This window comes from Tamandua tetradactyla, chromosome 2, assembly GCF_023851605.1.
Source record: "Tamandua tetradactyla isolate mTamTet1 chromosome 2, mTamTet1.pri, whole genome shotgun sequence".
Classification (NCBI taxonomy): Eukaryota; Metazoa; Chordata; class Mammalia; order Pilosa; family Myrmecophagidae; genus Tamandua; species Tamandua tetradactyla.
The window spans coordinates 54,914,688-54,934,955 of NC_135328.1; the positions used below are offsets into that span (position 1 = coordinate 54,914,688).

Here is a 20,268-nt window from a genome sequence, read left to right on the forward strand (position 1 = left end):
ATTGATTTTCTTATGTTGAACCATCCTTGCATTCCTGGGATGAATCCTACTTGGTCATGATGTATAATTCTTTTAATGTGTTGCTGGATTCGATTTGCTAGAATTTTGTTGAGGATTTTTGCATCTATATTCATTAGAGAGACTGGTCTGTATTTTTCTTTTTTTGTAATATCTTTGCCTGGTTTTGGTATGAGGGTGATGTTGGCTTCATAGAATGAATTAGGTAGCTTTCCCTCCACTTCAATTTTTTTGAAGAATTTGAGCAGGGTAGGTACTAATTCTTTCTGGAATGTTTGGTAGAATTCACATGTGAAGCTGTCTGGTCCAGGACTTTTCTTTTTGGGAAGCTTTTGAATGACTGATTCAATTTCTTTACTTGTGATTGGTTTGTTGAGGTCATCTATTTCTTCTTGAGTCAAAGTTGGTTGTTCATGCCTTTCTAGGAACTTGTCCATTTCATCTACATTGTTGTATTTATTAGCGTAAAGTTGTTCATAGTATCCTGTTATTACCTCCTTTATTACTGTGGGGTCAGTGGTATGTCTCCTCTTCCATTTCTGATCTTATTTATTTGCATTCTCTCTCTTCCTCTTTTTGTCAATCTTGCTAAGGGCCCATCAATCTTATTGATTTTCTCATAGAACCAACTTCTGGTTTTATTGATTTTCTCAATTGTTTTCATGTTCTCAATTTCATTTATTTCTGCTCTAATCTTTGTTATTTCTTTCTATTTGCTTGCTTTGGGGTTAGTTTGCTGTTCTTTCTCCAGTTCTTCCAAGTGGACAGTTAATTCCTGTATTTTTGCCCTTTCTTCTTTTTTGATATAGGCATTTAGGGCAATAAATTTCCCTCTTAGCACTGCCTTTGCTGCATCCCATAAGTTTTGATATGTTGTGTTTTCATTTTCATTTGCCTCGAGATATTTACTGATTTCTCTTGTAATTTCTTCCTTGACCCACTGGTTGTTTAAGAGTATGTTGTTGAGCCTCCACATATTTGTGAATTTTCTGGCGCTTTACCTATGATTGATTTCCAACTTCATTCCTTTATGATCTGAGAAAGTGTTTTGTATGATTTCAATCTTTTTAAATTTGTTGAGACTTGCTTTGTGACCCAGCATATGGTCTATCTTTGAGAATGATCCATGAGCACTTGAGAAAAAGATGTATCCTGCTGTTGTGGGGTGTAATGTCCTATAAATGTCTGTTAAGTCTAGCTCATTTATAGTAATATTCAAATTCTCTGTTTCTTTATTGATCCTCTGTCTAGATGTTCTGTCCATTGATGAGAGTGGGGAATTGAAGTCTCCAATTATTATGGTAGATGTGTCTATTTCCCTTTTCAGTGTTTGCAGTGTTTGCCTCATGTATTCTGGGGCGTTCTGGTTCGGTGCATAAATATTTATGATTGTTATGTCTTCATGTTGAATTGTTCCTTTTATTAGTACATAGTATCCTTCTTTGTCTCTTTTAACTGTTTTACATTTGAAGTCTAATTTGTTGGATATTAGTATAGCTACTCCTGCTCTTTTCTGGTTATTTGCATGAAATATCTTTTCCCAACCTTTCACTTTCAACCTATGTTTATCTTTGGGTCTAAGATGTGTTTCCTATAGACAGCATATAGAAGGCTCCTGTTTTTTAATCCATTCTGCCAGTCTATGTCTTTTGTTTGGGGAGTTCAGTTCATTAACATTTAGTGTTATTACTGTTTGGGTAGTACTTTCTTCAACTATTTTGCCTTTTGTATTTTGTATGTCATATCTAATTTTCCTTCTTTCTACACTCTTCTCCACACCTCTCTCTTCTGTCTTTTCGTATCTGTCTCTAGTGCTCCCTTTAGTATTTCTTGCAGAGCTGGTCTCTTGGTCACAAATTCTCTCAGTGACTTTTTGTCTGAAAATGTTTTAATTTCTCCCTCATTTTTGAAGGACAATTTTGCTGGATATAGAAGTCTTGGTTGGCAGTTTTTCTCTTTTAGCAATTTAAACATATCATCCCACTGTCTTCTCGCCTCCATGGTTTCTGCTGAGAAATCTACACATAGTCTTATTGGGTTTCCCTTGTATGTGATGGATTGCTTTTCTCTTGCTGCTTTCAAGATCCTCTCTTTCTCTTTGACTTCTGACATTCTGACTAGTAAGTGTCTTGGAGAACATCTATTTGGATCTATTCTCTTTGGGGTATGCTGCACTTCTTGGATCTGTAATTTTAGGTTTTTCATAAGAATTGGGAAATTTTCAGTGATAATTTCTTCCATTAGTTTTTCTTTTCCTTTTCCCTTCTCTTCTCCTTCCAGGACCCCCACAACACGTATATTTGTGTGCTTCATATTATCATTCAGTTCCCTGAGTCCCTGCTCATATTTTTCCATTTTTTTCCCTATAGTTTCTGTATCTTGTCGGAGTTCAGATGTTCCATTCTCCAGTTCACTAATCCTAACCTCTGTCTCTTGAAATCTACCATTGTAGGTTTCCATTGTTTTTTTCATCTCTTCTACTGTAGCTTTCATCCCCAAAAGTTCCGTGATTTGTTTTTTCAGACTTTCCATTTCTTCTTTTTGTTCGTTCCTTGCTTTCTTCATATCCTCCCTCAATTCATTGATTTGGTTTTTGATGAGGTTTTCCATGTCTGTTAGTATATTCTGAATTAGTTGTTTCAGCTTTTCTATCTCATTTGAGCTATTGGTTTGTTCCTTTGACTGGGCCATATCTTCAATTTTCCTGGTGTGATTTGTTATTTTTTGCTGGCGTCTAGACATTTAATTACCTTAATTAGTTTATTCTGGTGATTGCTTTCACTTTTCTTATCTAGGGTTTTCTTGCTAGATGAATTTGTTGTCTATCTGTTCTTTGACCTTCAGTTCAGCTTTTTCTGGATCTCTAGCTTAGGTTTTGTTTTATAGAGAATAAATTTTCAGTTCTTGTTTTCTTGTTTCTTGCCCTGCCTGTATGGTGCCTTTTCCCTCTCCACCCTTAGGAGGGTCTATGTAGGTATTATAGACTTTAGCCAGGTTTTCCTGGACTAAACTGGCCTCCTATCAGGGGCAAGGAGTCACCTGTGTCAGTTTTCCCTGAGGGTGAGACCCAGCAGGTTAAAAGACTTTCCTGTGAAGTCTCTGGGCTCTGTTTTTCTTATCCTGCCCAGTATGTGATGTGCCTGCCTGTGGGTCGCACCAGCAAAAGATGTTGCGGCACTTTTAACTTTGGCAGACTCTCCCTGCTGGGGGCGTGGTGGAGATGCAGGAGAGGCTGTAGACTGGTTTTAATGGCTTCAAACTGCCAAGCCCTGGGGTCTGAATTCCTTGAGGGAGGGATTCCACCTCAGTTGGGCTTCACCCCTCTCCTGGGGAAGGCACAGGTGGGAGACAGCCCTGAAAGCAGCCCGTTTCTGCCTATGCCTGGGGCAGTTGCAGCCCAAGAAGTCCTGCCGCTGAATCCAGAGGCTGTCAAGTCTCTGTAGAGACATAGCCACTAAAGCCTCCGTTTCCTCCCCTTTCCTCTTTTCCGTGAGCCCAGTGAGCGACCTCTGCCTTGACCAGGTTTAGAGTCTCTTTCCTTTCCCTCTGGGAAGCCGTCTGTGGAGGAGGGGCGCCGGGCGCCAGCTGCCGCAGCTTGGGGAACTCATGGTTTGGGGGAGGCTTGCAGCCAGTCCAGCTAGTCCAGACTGGGGTACGCTGTGTGTCCGGTCACTGACGTGGCTCCGGGAACTGTTCTGTACTGTTTCTGGTTATTTAGTAGTTGCTCTAGAGGACGACCTAAAACGTGCACATTGCTAAGCCATCATCTTGGCCCCTCTCCTTAATATACTTTTAAAATAAGAACGGACTTAGTCTTCTCAATATTGCTATTTCAGTTTTCAGGTCCCTGCTTACCATTTGGGCCAATGATGGTAGTTGTTAATGGGAATAACAGCATTCTGTAGCACTACATTCATGATAAGAATCAGAGAATACATGTTAACCTGATTAGGAAAATGTGTGTGTATTCTTTGACTGATTTATGACTTTATTCCTTGCTGCTTCTTTTAATTCCTATCTCTACTTTTTGGTTCTCCACTTTTCTACTCCAGTTAAAACTTTTTCATGCCCCAGTGATGTGTTTTAGACTTATTCATTACCCACTTCGTATACTATGAGTTTCTATTGCATTCCAGATACTGAGTTGCATCCTAGGGACACAGAGTGATAGGATTTGCAGATGCAGATTTGAGATTTGGCTCTGTGGAACTGTGGGCAAATTATGTATCTCAATTCTCTTATGTGTAAAACAAATATGATGGCAATACTTATATGTCATGAACTTGTTAGGAGGATTCAATTACAACTGTAGGCAAAGTTTACTTTAGCACAATACTTACCATACAATAAAGGTTACCACCAAAAAATCTTATTAATTCTAGATAGACATGTAAATGAATACTCATAATACAGTTTTAGTACTAATAAAAAAGTGTTCAAAATTCCATGGATAAATTAATAAGGACAATGATAAATTGTGCTGTAAGTAGAGGCAAACCTATCTGCTGTGTTCCAGAGATTATGCTCTTAAGTACAGTGCTCACACAAGAGCTCCTGGGAAAATGGGTACAGGACGCAAAGGAAGATGACATTTAAGTCACACATGTTAAAGGAAGAGTAGGAGTTTGTCAAGTAGACTAGGAGGGGAAACCATACTAGACAAAGGGCACATTGCAGAATGTGCAAATGTGTGAAAGTTTTGGGAACCACAAGGAGCAAGCATACAAGGCTGGATAGTAAGACGAGTTGTATGCACAGAACGATGGCACATGAGGTCAGAAAGGAAAGCACGAGCCATATCATTAAGCATTTATATACTTTATTAAGGAATTTGGATTTTATTTTATAAATCACAATTTCCAGATGTTTGATCTACAAAACACTGACACAATATGCTCTAAGAATAAATGAAGAAAAAAATAAGAATTTGGTGGTCAAATAAATTAGGAAAATGTCACATTGTATAAAACTCTCTTTGAGATCAATAAGGCACATAAACAAACTAAAGATTCTGGGAATTTCTATAGGAAACAAACCAACTGAACTTTTTCTAACCCAGTGTTTTTCAAACTTTTGTGACCATGGACCACTTTGTGCCTATTAATATCCTACTCTGGGAAGGGCTGCTCTGGGCAGTGGGGAGATGGTGAAAAGCAAGAGGATCATATGCTTTGGTGTGTATTTTAGGAAGATTGCTCTGGAAGCTACGTGAAGGACAGACTGTGGGAAGGAATTAAGAGTGGAGATCAGAAGTGAGAAGGCTAGTGCAGTCATTCAGTTGAGAAATAATGAGAACCTAAAAAGAATGAAGATGGAAAGAAGGGGCCCAATTTGAGAGATATTTAAGAGAGAGACTTGCCACAACCCACTGACAGACTAGTTATGGGCGATCAGAGGAAGGAAGGCTTGAGCAACTAGATGGTGTTACAATTAACCAAGATAAGGAATAGAGGAGAAAAATCAAGTTTAGGGAATAAGATAATGAGCTTAGTTGTAGACATGCTGAACCGAGATACATCAGGGGGGGTCCATTGGAAATGCAGGCCTGTAACTCAGAGGGGATATACGATCTAGAAACAAAATGAGTAATTCCTGTGTGGGTTATATGTGAAACCACAGGAATGGATAAGAATGGCTAAGAGGATGGGCAGAAAGAGAAGACAACCCTGGGGAAACTGGGAGTTCAGGGGTAAATGAAAGAGAAGGAACTACTTAAAGCAGTTGAAGAGGAGAAACTAGCGAGAAACTGTATAAGTGTACATATGAACTATTTTCCAGTTCTTTTAAGGGCAAAATAAATATAATGCTAACAATAAATTTGAGCATTTCTTAGGCGATGAAATACTAGGTGATTTCATGTATTATTTTGGACACTTTCAATATAGAATATTCAATTAAATAAATATAATGCTTGAGAGACCATGCAAAGTGGGTAAAATAGCCACTCTTTCTTGTCATCTAAATTCAAAACATGCTTCATTTGTATCCCGGATTTAGTATAGGATGATCCTAAATATCATTTAACTTTTTATGCACTTATATTTTTTATCTCTCCAATTCACTTATAAGTCCTTTGAGAGCATGGGTTATGCTTTATACCAGGTATAACTATAAAGTTGTAAACCTTGAAAAAATCAAGAACCATATCTCTAAATGACCACTAACCTAGGGTCTCCTTGGCAAGTTATATACTATTCTAGTGTTGCTTCCGCTGCAGTTTGGGATATCTCTTTTGGAACTGCCATCACAGTTTATGAATCATATATACACATATGATGTCTGCTTTGATTATATACTTTATTTTTCACATTTGTTCCATGGACATTTGTTTCTTCCAAAAACAAAAAACAAACAAACAAAATCTCCACTTAATGAATGATGGGCTATCAACAGGGATATTGAGAGAACCTGGTACAGTCCTTAGAGTAAGGGTAGTTTCCTATTTAGATAAAATACATGTGGAATGTCAGGCTGTACTTGTTCAAGATACATGTCTCTTTATATTATGGCTTATAAACCTTACATAAGACTATTAGGTACTCAGCCACATTTATCACTTTTTTCCTGAAGAATATTCTATGCTCATTATAATGTGGCCTTTGGGTGGTGAGTGTTAGCATTAACAAACTTTTACATATTAATGGGGTTCATCAGGAGAAGGGAAAGCTCCTGAGAGTGGGGGAGATTGAGATTTAGAGCTGGGAAATGACCAGGGTGAGTATGGGTGAGTATCTCAGGCAGAGTGTTCATTACACTCTGGAAGCAAACACAAATGAAGGCTGTCAGCTCCTATTAGTATCCTTTGATGCTCTCTATAGAGTCATATGGAGTGTGTGCAGCCAAAAGAAATTAGGGGTTCACATAAGTGAACTTTCTATGAAACAAATCACCCATGGAAATAACTTATTTTTTTTCAATAGCAGCTAATCCAGATATGCTACTGTGGATAAGCAACTTCCTAAGGGCTACTTGTGAACATCATGGAAAAATGATTGTCATCCAGTTGTGTGTCAAACCTAGAATATTCCTCACAGTTCTAGTAAAAGCAAAATTCTAAACCCTGGGCTATCAATATGCTACTTGTCTTGGCCAAAAAAAAAAAAGAAACAAATTCTATTTTCTCAGAAGACATGTTTAATAAGGCAACTAGGGTCTACAGTAATAAATCAGAAATTCAACTAAGGGCATCAGGCTTAGAGAAAAATGTAGAAGCTTGATACAAAATGCAAGCAGAAACAATGAAAAATTTTTTTTTTGGTAAAGTGTTCATCTTCATACTGACATACCCATGCTCGATCATTTTAGCTATGATTGCTCATTTTGTTTGTTTTTTGTATGCTGTATGGGTGGGGGTCACAGTTCATTCTTTTTCCATGTAGCTATCCCATTATTGCAGCACCATTTTGTTGGATTTTTCTTGGGGGGGGTGGGGTTGGGATGGGGGTAGGGGTGGGGGTGGGGTAGCATGGGCAAGAAATTGAACCCAGGTCTCCTGCATGGCAGGTGAGAATTCCACCATCAAACTACCCTTGCACCCCCTGATTGCTAGTTTTTAATGTCATTCATCTGGGACTTTATTACATTTTCTTCTGTGATAAACAAAATCAAAACAAAAAGACTCCAGAATACCTTGCCATCTTCTGTGTAGACATTTTCATTATACCCCTTTACTATTGTCCGATCAATAAATAGACTCCGCATGACGACAATCACCTTCAACACTTTTCCCAAGGTCACCTGTCAAAACACATGCATGAAAACATGAAAGCCTATACCTGAACATGCAAATCACACAAAGCTGGGCAAGACCACTATGAGAAAAAGATTATCCATCCTGTTTCTGAGAAATGTAACAAAGGACATTTTGAGGAAGTCATGATTGTTCCTTGTGTTATCATCCTAAAGCATTTAAGAACAAACTCTTGACAATGGCAAGTTTTTCCTGTAATTCCTTATAAAGATATAGTGAGCCCCAACGCATCTAAGTACCCTGACTTTATTTATATTTTTGCCTTGTACACTCTAAGGAAAAGTTTCACATGTTAACTGTCTGCTAGATAAAATTAAAATTTCCTTTTTTTTTGTCTTAAGATTATCTTCTTCAAAGAGTATCCTATAATTCTGGCCTTCTAGGATTTAGTGAGCATGTTTGTTTTCATATTATGTCATGATCATATGTATACCCACAGAATATGTAAACATAAGAAAATACAAGGAAGGCAACATCAAAAACCCTCTGGTTGAATTATACATTTGTAACAGCTGGTATAAACTGGAGACCTGATGCCGAATAATATGTGGAGGTAAAAGGTACCGAATAAAATGTGGAGGTAAAAGAAAAGTAGCTGAATTTTATCTTGGAAATACACTTAAATGCTTTTATTATCTTACAACATAAGCATGTATTATGGATGAAAAAAACCCCAAAACTCAAAAAGGGGCAGTTTCATATATGCTAGGGAAAAAGTAACCTGCTGTGTTTGCTGAAATAGGATCAGCAATAAGAACAGAAATAGCACCTTTCTTTTCAAGAGCCTGCATAACTCCTATAATACTTTACTGACCCTTTATTTCATAGATGAGAACTGAGAGGCAGAGCCAGCACAGGACCAATCCAAGATCCATGGTCTGGGTTGTTCCAATGAGGTTCTGGCATTATAGAATTATAGCTGAAAGAAAACTCTTTAAACCTCAGTAAGAGAGAAGCCTCAGCCTTAAACAGCAAAACAGTGTACCACTGGCAAATGGACAGACATACCGACCAATGTAATAGGATTGTGAGTTCAGAAATAAACCATCAACACCTATGGCCAACTGATTTTTTTTTTTTTTTTTTTGACATGGGCAGGCACCGAGAATCGAATCTGGGTCTCTGGCATGGCAAGTGACAACTCTTCCTGCTGAGCCACTGCGGCCTGACTGGCCAACTGATTTTTGACAAATATTCACACACATACAGTCCATACATGATATACAATCGATGGTTCACAATATTATCACATAGTTGTGTATTCATCACCATGATCATTTTTGGAGTATTTGCATCACTTCAGAAAAAGAAATAAAAAGGAAAAAACTCATACATCCCACCCACGTTATCCCTTCCTCTCATTGATCACTAGTATTTCAATCTACCCAATTTATTTTACCCCTTATCTACCCTATTACTTATTTTTTTTACTCATCTGTCCATACCCTGGATAAAAGGAGCATCAGACACAAGGTTTTCACAATCACAGTCACACTGGAAAAGTTGTAACATTATACACTTGGCTTCAGGAATCAAGGCAACTGGAACACAGCACAAAAGTTTGAGGTGCTTCCCTCCAGCCACTCCAATACACCATAAACTGAAAAAAGGAATGTATATATAATGCCTAAGAACAGCCTTCAGGATAACCTCTTGACTCTGTTTGAAATCTCTCAGCCACTGAAACTTTATTTTGTCTCATTTCTCTGTTCCCCCTTCTGGTCAAGAAGGCTTTCTCAATCTATGGCCAATTGATTTTTTTTTCTTTGCATGGGCAGGCACTGGAAATCGAACCCAAATCTCCAGCCTGGTAGGCAAGAACTCTGCCTGTTCAGCCACCGTGGTCCACCCTGTCAATTGATTTTTGACATGGGTACCAAGTTCACTTCATGGGGAAAGAATAGTCTCTTGAACAAATGGTGCTGGGAAAACTGGATAGTCACCTGCAAAGAAATAAAAGTAGACTCCTACCTCATACCTTACACAAAAATTAACTTGAAAGGGTTCAACAACGTAAATATAAGTGCTAAAACTATAAAATTCTTAATAGAAAACATAGGGGAATATCTTTAGGACCTGAATTAGGCAATGGATTCTTCGATTTTATACCAAGAGCATGATGAGAAAAAATAGATAAACTAGATTTGATCAAAATTAAAAACCTTTGTGCAAAGGACATTATCAAGAATGTGAAAAGACAATTTACAGGATGGGAGAAGAAATATGGAAACTACACATCCAATAGGGGTTTGATATCCAGAATATAAAAAGAACACCTACAACTCAACAAGAGAAAAACAAACAAGCCAATTTAACAAATGACCAAGACTTGAATAGATATTTCTCCAAAGAAGACATACAAATGGCCAATGAAACAAAACACAACATCATTAGTTATCGGGGAAATGCAAATCAAAACCACAATGAGATACAACTTCACACCCACTAGAATAGTTATTACTTGAAAAAAGGAAAATAAATGTGGAGAGGATTAGGAATCCTGGTGCACTACTGGAGGAAATTAAAAAGGTGCAGTGGCTGTTCTTTAGAAAGTTAAGTGTATTTTTACTATATGACCTGGCGATCTCTCTTTTAGGTATATAGCTAAAAGAATGGAAAGCAGGGACTTGAATAGATATTTGCACGCCAATGTTCACAGTAGCACAATTTATAACAGCCAAAAAGGAGGAAGGAACCCAAGTATCCCCAAAGCATGAATGGATAAACAAAATGTACCATTTACATAAAATGGAATATTATTTAGCTATAAAAGGAATGAAGCTAATACATGCCAAAACATGAATGAGTAAAATAACCCAGACATAAAAGGACAGGTATTGTATAATCTCACTTATATGAAAATAAATAGACTATATAAATTCATAGAGATAGAAATTCACTTACAGGTTATTAAGGGTAAGAGTACAGGTGAGGAATGGGACTTTTAATTGGCACAGAATTTCTGTTTGGGATGATGGAAAAGTTTTGGTAATGGATGGAGTTGATGGTGGAACAACACTGTGAACATAATTAACACCAGTGAATTGTATACTTGAAAGTGGTTAAAACTGAAATTCTATGTTGTAAATATATTACAAAAATAAAAAAATAATTAAAAAAAACCACCACAGAATGTACAATACACAGAGAGAACCCTAACGGACTTTAGTTGATAATATAATTATAATAATATTGGTTCATCAATTGTAAGAAAGGTACTACACTAATGCATTACTGCATTAATTGCCCCATCAATGGCCAGTGGACATCTCTTTCAGGTTGGCTCCTGACTTCTTTTTTTGTCACCCCTTTCATTGATCACTAGCATTTCAATCTACTAAATTTAACATTTGTTCCCCCTATTATTTATTAATTTTTAATCCATATGTTTTACTCATCTGTCCATAACATACATAAAAGGAGCATCAGACACAAGGTTTTCACAATCACAGAGTCACACTGCAAAAGCTATATCATTATACAATCATCTTCAAGAAATATGGCTACTGAAACACAGTTTTACATTTTCAGGCACTTCCCTCTAGCCTCTCCATTATACCTTAACTAAACAGGTGATATCTATATAATGCATAAGAATAACCTCCACAATATCCTCTCAACTCTGTTTGAAATATCTCAGCCATTGACACTATTTTGCTTCACTTCTCTCTTCCCTGTTCTGGTCTAGAAGGTTTTCTCATTTCCTTGATGCTGAGTCCCAGATTATTCTAGTATTTCTGTACCACGTTGCCAAGAAGGTTTACATCCCTGGGAGTCACGTCCCATGTAGAGAGGGGAAGAGCCGTGAGTTTACTTATTGTGTTGGCTGAGAGAGGCCACATCTGAGCAATAAAAGAAGTTCTTTAGGGGTGACTCTTAGGCCTAATTTTAAGTAGGCTTAGCTTGTCCTTTGTGGAGAAAAGGTTCATATGAACAAACCACAAGATTGAGGGCTCGGCCTATTGCTTTGGTTGTCTCCACTGCTTGTGAGAATATCAGGAATTCCCTATATGGGGAAGTTGAATTTTCCCCCTTTCTTGCCATTCCCCCAAGGGGACTTTCAAATACTTTTTTATTCACTGTTCAAATCATTCTAGAATTTATCGGGGCATCACTCTGGACAAATCTACACAATCTCATGCCCTACTCAAGGTTCCATATACTTATAGTGTTCAATTAAACTGTCCACAAAAGTTATATTAGGAAATGTACTAGTCAAATTATAAATTTTGTACCAAATAAACATTATTTGCTTTAGTCGCACATATAAGTTAAAGTTTTAAAATATGAATTACCATCTATTTTCAACACCCTGCAATACTGACATTGCTTTGTTCTTCTGCATGCAAACACATTTTAAAATTTCTACATTTAGTCACTCATTGTACACTTAAGGCATTTCTAGATTATACCATCTTGTCTTTATCATTTATCTTTCCTTTTGAATTGATTTCTAGCCCTCCTCCCTCTATCATTCTCACATTCAGCTTCATTCAGTATACTAACATTATTGTATTAGTTAGGTAGTATTGTGCTATCCATTTCTGAATTTTTACAATCAGTCCTGTTGCACAATCTGTATCCCTTCAGCTCCAATTACCCAGTATCTACCCTATTTCTATCTCCTGATGGTCTCTGTTCTTAGCTGAAATTCTCCAAGTTCATTCACTAATGTTAGTTCTTATCAGTGAGACCATACAGTATTTGTCCTTTTGTTTCTGTCTAATCTCACTCAGCATAATGTGCTCAAGGTCTATCCATGTTGTTATATACTTCATAACTTTATTCTGTCTTACAGCTGCATAATATTCCATTGTATGTACATACCACAGCTTGCTTAGCCACTCATCTGTTGATGGTCATTTGGGCTATTTCCATCTCTTGGAAACTGTAAATAATGCCGCTATAAACACTGGTGAGCAAATGTCCATTTGTGTCCTTGCCCTCACGTCCTCTGAGTAGATACCTAGTGTTCTAGTTTGCTAGTTGCCAGAATGCAATACCAGAAACGGAATGGCTTTAAAAAAGGGGGATTTAGTAAGTTTCTAGTTTACAGTTCTAAGGCCGAGAAAATGTCCCAGTTAAAACAAGTCTACAGAAATATCCAATCAAAGGTAATCAGGAAAAGATTCCCTGGTTCAAGAAGGCCGATGAAGTTCAGGGTTTCTCACTTGGTTGGAAGGGCACGTGGCAAACATGGCATCATCTGCTACCTTTCTCTTCTGGTTTCCCGTTTCATGAAGTTTCCTGGGAGGTACTTTCCTTCATCATCTCCAAAGGCTGCTGGCCGGAGGACTCTGCTTCATGGTGCTGCAGTATTCTCTGCTCTCTCTGAATCTCTCTCATTCTCCAAAATGTTTCCTCTTTCATAGGATTCCAGTAACCTATCAAGACCCACCCGACTCCACCTAATCTAGTCTAACAACCACTCTTGATTGAGTCACATTTCCAGGGAGATGATCTAATTATAGTTTCAAACATACAGTACTGAATAGGGAATAGAAGAAACGGCTGGATGTATAAAATGGGATTAGGATTAAAACATGGCTTTTCTAGAGTACACACATCTTTCAAACCAGCACACCTAGCAATGGCATTCCCAGATCATATGGTAATTCTATACTGTTCCCCGAGGAACTGCCAAACTGCCTTCTACAGCGGTTGTACCATTTTACATTCCCACCAACAGTGGATAAATATGCCTCTTTCTCCACATTCTCTCCAGCACTTGTCATTTTCTGTTTTATTGATAATGGCCATTCTGTGGGATATCTCACTGTGGTTTTGATGTGCATTTCCCTAATAGTCAGGGAAGATGAACATCTTTTCATGGGCCTTTTGGCCATTTGCATTTCCTTTTCTGAGAAGTGTCTGTTCATGTATTTTGCCCATTTTGTAATTGGGTTGTTTGTCTTTTTGTTGTTGAGTTGAACAATCTCTTTATATATTCTGGATACTAGACTCTTATCTAATATATTGTTTCCAAATACTGTCTCCCATTGTGTAGGCTGTCTTTTTACTTTCTTGACAAATTCTTTGATGCATAAAAGTGTTTAATTTTGAGGAGTTCCCATTTGTTTCTACCTTTCTTAAATGCTTTGGGTGTAAGATCTAGGAAACTGCCTCCTATTATAAGATTTATAAGATATTTCCCTACATTTTCTTCTAAAAGTTTTATGGTCTTAGATCTAATGTTTAGGTCTTTGATCCATTTTGAGTTAATTTTTGTATGGGGTGTGAGATATGGAACCTCCTTCATTTTTTGCATGTGGACATTCGGTTCTCTAGGCACTATTTACTGAAGAGACTGCTCTAGTCCCAGGTGAGCTGGCTTGATTGCCTTATCCAAGATCAGTTGTCCATAGATGAGAGGTTCTACATCTGAACAATCTATTCAATTCCAATGGTCAGTATATCTATCTTTATGCAAGTACCATGCTGTTTTGACCACCATAGCTTCGTAATACGCCTTAAAGTCAGGTAGCATGAGATCTCCGACTTAATTTATCTTTCTCAGAATATTTTTAGCTATTCGGGGCACCCTGCCCTTCCAAATAAATTCGGTTATTGTTTTTTTCATTTCTGAAAAGTAAGTTTTGGGGATTTTAATTGGCACTGCATTGGATCTGTGAATCAATTTAGGTAGTGTTCTAGTTTGCTAGCTTCCTCTCCTGGTTTCCTGTTTCATGAAGCTCCCCGGGAGGTGTTTTCCTTCTTCATCTCCAAAGGTTGCTGGCTCATGGACTCTGCTTTGTGGTGCTGCAGCATTCTCTGCTCTCTCTCAATCTCTTTCATTCTCCAAAATGTTTCCTCTTTTATAGGACTCCAGAAACTAGTCAAGACCCACCCAAATGGGTGGAGACATGTCGTCACCTAATCCAATTTAACAACCACTCTTGATTGGGTTACATTCCAGGGAGATGATTTAACTACAGATTCAAACATACAATATTGAGTAGGGATTATTCTGCCTCTACGAAATGGGATTTTGATTAAAACACGGCTTTTCTAGGGGACATACATCCTTTCAAATCAGGTAGAATTGACATCTTAACTACATTTAGTCTTCTAATCCATGAACACAGTATGCCCTTCCATTTATTTAGGTCTTCTGTGATTTCTTTTAATAGTTTCTTGTAGTTTTCTTTGTATAGGTCATTTATGTCTTTAGTTAAATTTATTCCTAAATATTTTATTCTTTTGGTTGCAATTGTAAATGGAATTTTTTTCTTGATTTCCATGATTGTTCATTACTAGTGTATAGAAACACTACAGATTTTTGGGTATTGATCTTGCAACCTGCCACTCTGCTGTACTCATTTATTAGCTCTAGTAGTTTTGCTGTGGATTTTTCAGGGTTTTTGACATATAGTATCGTATCTGCAAACAGAGAGAGTTTTACTTCTTCCTTTCCAATTTTGATGCTTTGTATTTCTCTCTCTTGTCTAATTGTTCTGATTAGAACTTTCAACATAATGATGAATAACAATGGTGACAGAGGACATCCTTGTCTTGTTTCTGATCTTAGGGGGAAAGTTTTCAGTTTTTCCCCATTGAGGATGATGTTAGCTGTAGGTTTTTCACATATTCCCTTCATCATGTTGAGGAAGTTCCCTTCTATTCTATCCTTTGAAGTGTTTTCAACAAGAAAGGATGTTGAATTTTGCCAAATGCCTTTTCTGCATCAATCGAGATGATCATGTGGTTTTCCTGCTTTAGATTTGATTTGTTGATATGGTATATTACATTAATTGATTTTCTTATGTTGAACCATCCTTGCATACCTGGGATAAATCCTACTTGATCATGGTGTATAATCCTTTTAATGTGCTGCTGGATTCAATGTGCAAGAATTTTGTTGAGGATTTCTGTGTCTATATTCATTAGACAAATTGGTCTGTAATTTTCTTTTCTTGTAGTATCTTTGTCTGGCTTTGGTATGCAGGTGATATTGACTTCACAGAATGAGTTAGGTTGCCTTCCGTCCTCTTCAATTTTTTTTTGGAGAGTTTGAACAAGTTTGGTACTAATTCTTTCTTGAATGTTTGGTAGAATTACCATGTGAAGCCATCTGGTCCTGGACTTTGTTTTTTTTCTTGACTAATTCAATTTCTTTACTTGTGATTGGTTTGTTGATGTTGCCTATTTCTTCTCGAGTCAATGCTGGTTGTTTATGCCTTTCTAGGAAGTTGTCCATTTCATCTACATTGTCTAGTTTATTAGCATAAAATTGTTCACAGTATCCTCTCACTACCTCCTTTATTTCTGCGGGGTCAGTGTTTATGTCTACTCTTTCATTTCGATTTTACTTATTTGCATCCTCTCTCTTCCTCTTTTTGTCAACCTTGCTAAGGGTCCATCAATCTTACTGATTTTCTCATAGAACCAACTTCTGGTTTTGTTGATTTACTCTATTGTTTTCATGTTCTCAATTTCATTTATTTCTGCTCTAATCTCTGTTATTTCTTTCCTTTTGGTTGCTTTGTGGTTAGTTTGCTGTTCTTTCTCTAGTTCTTCCAAGTGGACAAGAAAAATCTAATTCCTCGATTTTTGCTTTGTCTTCTCTTTTGATATAGGCATTGAGGGCAATAAATTTCCCTCTTAGTACTGCCTTTGCTGCACCCCATAAATTCTGATATGTCGTGTTTTCACTTTCATTTGACATTTACTGATTTCTCTTGTAATTTCTTCCTTGACCCTCTGGTTGTTTAAGAGTGTGTTGCTGCGCCTCCATATATTTGTGAATTTTCTGGCCCTCTGCCTATTATTGATTTCCAACTTCATTCCTTTATGATCTGAGAAAGTGTTTTGTATGATTTTGATCTTTTAAAATTTATTGAGACTTGCTTTGTGACCCAAGCATATGGTCTATCCTTGAGAATGATCCCATGAAAATGGGATGGTATATGGGAAAAAATACAATCAATGTAAGTGAGGGTCTACAGTCAACAGTAATACTGTAATATGCTTCCACTGTATGTAACAAAGGCATTATGCCAAAACTAAATGTCAACAAGTGGGGGATATGGGGAGGGGCTTGGATTCATTGCGGAAGAAAAGGAAATGTCTTCACGTAGATTATGGTAGCAAAAGCATGGCTATTTACTTACGATGGATTGTGTGATGTGCTAATAAAAGTGTTTAAAAATGAACAGAGAGAAACAAGTGCTAGAGAAAACATGGAGAAAGAGATGTACCTATTCACTGTTGGAAGGGAAGCTGAGAAGTGCAGTCCATCTGTAAGGCAGTGTGGTGGTTCCACAGGAGGCTAGGGGTGGGGTTGCCATATGATTCTGCAACCCTGTTGCTAGGTTGAAAAAGGCTGGGAGAACTAAGAGGCGACACGAAGGGACATTTGTACACTAATGTTTATGGCAGCAGTGTTAGTGATTTGCAATGGATGGGGGTGGCCTAAGGATACAACGACTAAGGAATGGAAGAGGCAACTTTGGTGTATGTATTCAATGGACTACAGCCACAAGAAGGACTAAGTCATGCAATTAGATGAATGAACCTTAAGAGCTGTATGTTGAATGAAATGTCAGGAACAAAAAGACAAATATTTTCATGCCTCAATTATATGGGCTAACTATAATATAAAAATTTGATGAACTAAAGGCGAGAGTATGGGTTATCAGTATTGGGGGCTTATTGTAAAGGGTACTAGATTGGAAGCTCTTACAGCAGTCACATATATTCAGGGTCTTTTTTTTTCCTTAAATGAAATTTTATTTATTTATTTATTTATTTATTTATTTATTTATTTATTTATTTATTTATATCATCACATGGTTATACATTCATTATTATGATCATTTCTTAGAACATTTGGATCAATTCAGAAAAAGAAATAAAAAGAAAACAGAAAAAAATTCATATACACCATACCCCTTACCACTCCCTTTCACTGATCACTAGCATTTCAATCTACTAAATTTATTTTAACATTTGTTCCCCCTATTATTTATTTATTTTTAATCCATATGTTTTACTTATCTGTCCACAAGGTAGATAAAAGGAGCATCAGACACAAGGTTTTCACAGTCACACAGTCACATTGTGAAAGCTATATCATTAATACAATCATCATCAAAAAACATGGCTACTGAAACACAGCTCTACATTTTCAGGCAGTTCCCTCCAACCTCTCTGCTACACCTTAACTAAAAAGGTGATATCTATTTAATGTGTAAGAACAACCTCCAGGATAGCCTCTTGACTCTGTTTGGAATCTTCTGCCACTGACACTCTATTTTGTCTCATTTCTCTCTTCCCCCTTTTGGTTGAAAAGGTTTCCTCAATCCCTTGGTGCTGAGTCTCAGTTCATTCTAAGATTTCTGTCCCATGTTGCCAGGAAGGTCCATAACCCTGGGAGTCATGTCCCACACACAGAGGGGGAGGGAGGGCAGTAAGTTTGCATGTCATGTTGGTGGCAAGACAGAGGCCACATCTTATTCAGGAGTTTTAACCATTATTTCTAAATTCTGACATCCTAGGCTATCAGTGTAGAACCTGGTTGTTCCCTGAAACTTCATGTTTATGTGACACCTGAGACCCAGAGTTAGAGCACTGAAGCTATGAAAGCCAGCTTCACCCCATATAGCAAATATTAAAAAAGTGGAAAAAGTTATTAGATTTCGACTAAAGATACAAATGAAGCTGATCTGGATAGGTAAATTAGAATATAGGGTAAAGGATTATATGGCCCATATTTTAAAACGTCAATTTCAGTGTGAAGCTAAAGGGAGAGATGTTTATTTGGGGCAAAATTTTTATTTTGGGTACTGTGTTATGTAATTTAGCTATTACGGTCAGTTTATTTGAACACCATAATTACATGAAATCCCGAATAGGGAGTGAGATCCTGTTGGTTTGTACGAGGTTAGTACGATGCCCCAGTAACATCCCCAGTAATTTGGGCAGAGAATAAAAAAGTTTCTGCAAAGTCCCCTTGGGGAATGAGGAGAAAGGAGGAAATATTAAACTTCCTCATCTGGGGAATTTCTGATATTCTTGCAAGCAGTGGGGACAATCAGATCAACAGGCCCAACCCTTGATCTTGGGGTTTGGCCCTATGAAACTTATTCCTGCAAAGGAAAAGCTAAGCCTACTTACAATTATGCCTAAGAGTCACTCACAAAGAACCTCTTTTGTTGCTCAGATGTGGCCTCTCTCTCTAAGCTGATATCAGGTGAACTCGAACTGCCTTCCCCTCTATGTGGGACATGACTCCCAGGGGTGTAAATCTCCTTGACTATGGAGCACAGAACTCCTGGGATGAGCTGGGACCCAGCATCATGAGATTGAGACAGCCTTCTTGACCAAAAGGGGGAAGAGAGAAATGAGACAAAATAAAGTTTCAGTGGCTGAGAGATTTCAAACCGAGTTGAGAGGTTATTCTTATACATTGTAGAGAAATACCTTTTCAGTTCATGGTTTATTGAATGGCTAGAGGGAAGTACGTGAAACTGCTGAACTGTATTCCAGAAGCCTTGATTGTTCAAGAGGATTGTAAACTATACAGTTTTTACAGTATGACCATATGATTGTGAAAACCTTGTGTCTGAAGCTCCTTTTAACCAGTATGTGGACAGATGAGTAAAAAAATAAGGATAGAAATAAATAAATAATAGTGGGGCAATAGGAGTAAAAAAAATAGGGTAGATGAAAATATTAATGGTCAATGAGAAGGAGGGGTAAGGGGTGGTATGCATGTATGAGTTTTTTTTTCCTTTTTATTTCTTTTCCTGGAGTGATGCAAATATTCCAAAAATGATCATGGTGATGAATACAAAACTATGTGATGATATTGTGAGCCACTGATTGTACACTTTGGATGGACTGTATGTGTGTGAAGATATCTTAATAAAAATACTGAAACAAAAAAGTGAACAGTGGTTGTGAAAAATGTTAGTAAAATGATAGGAAAGACTGTTTGCCTTCCTCGCTTTTTTTCTGAAAGTGCCTGCATGCCCTATTACATGTGTTCACAATAAAGTATCTGCTTAAAAAACAAAAAGACAGAATTTATATTTGTTTCCTAAAGTTCTTTCCAGCCCCAACATCTCTCTATAATGATTCAGATTTTTAATCTATCTGGAATGTGCCGGTTTCTAATGTATCCGATGAACCAGATTATAATGACCTTGGATTTTTGGTACACTGAGGGCAATGTATCCATCATATTTTTAATCTATCTGGAATGTGCTGGTTTCTAATGTATCCGATGAACCAGACTGTAATGACCTTGGATTTTTGGTAGACTGAGGGCAATGTATCCATCATATTTTTAATCTATCTGGAATGTGCCGGTTTCTAATGTATCCGATGAACCAGATTGTAATGACCTTGAATTTTTGGTAGACTGAGGGCAATGTATCCATCATATAAAGGCCAACAGACATCTTTCTCTAAGCTAGCTAAGGCTGGCCACAGTCAGAAGCAAAGTCAGAAGCATAACGCCCACTGACAGGGCTACAGGTCTGTTCTTGGCAAGTACT

At 37.5% G+C, this 20,268-nt stretch overlaps 1 protein-coding gene and 1 long non-coding RNA gene across 2 annotated transcripts in view; one reads left to right on the top strand and one right to left on the bottom strand.

Annotated features, from left to right (window-relative positions):
* Positions 1-20,268, bottom strand: part of MED27 (mediator complex subunit 27) — a 333,651-nt gene that overhangs the window by 36,894 nt on the left and 276,489 nt on the right. The window contains exon 5 of the mRNA XM_077147305.1: positions 7,648-7,755. Within this exon, the coding sequence (XP_077003420.1) occupies positions 7,648-7,755 (108 nt within the window). The remainder of the gene's footprint in view (positions 1-7,647; positions 7,756-20,268) is intronic.
* The window catches only part of LOC143672829 (uncharacterized), a 112,775-nt gene that overhangs the window by 33,228 nt on the left and 59,279 nt on the right, over positions 1-20,268 (top strand). The gene's annotated exons all lie outside the window — the stretch shown is intronic.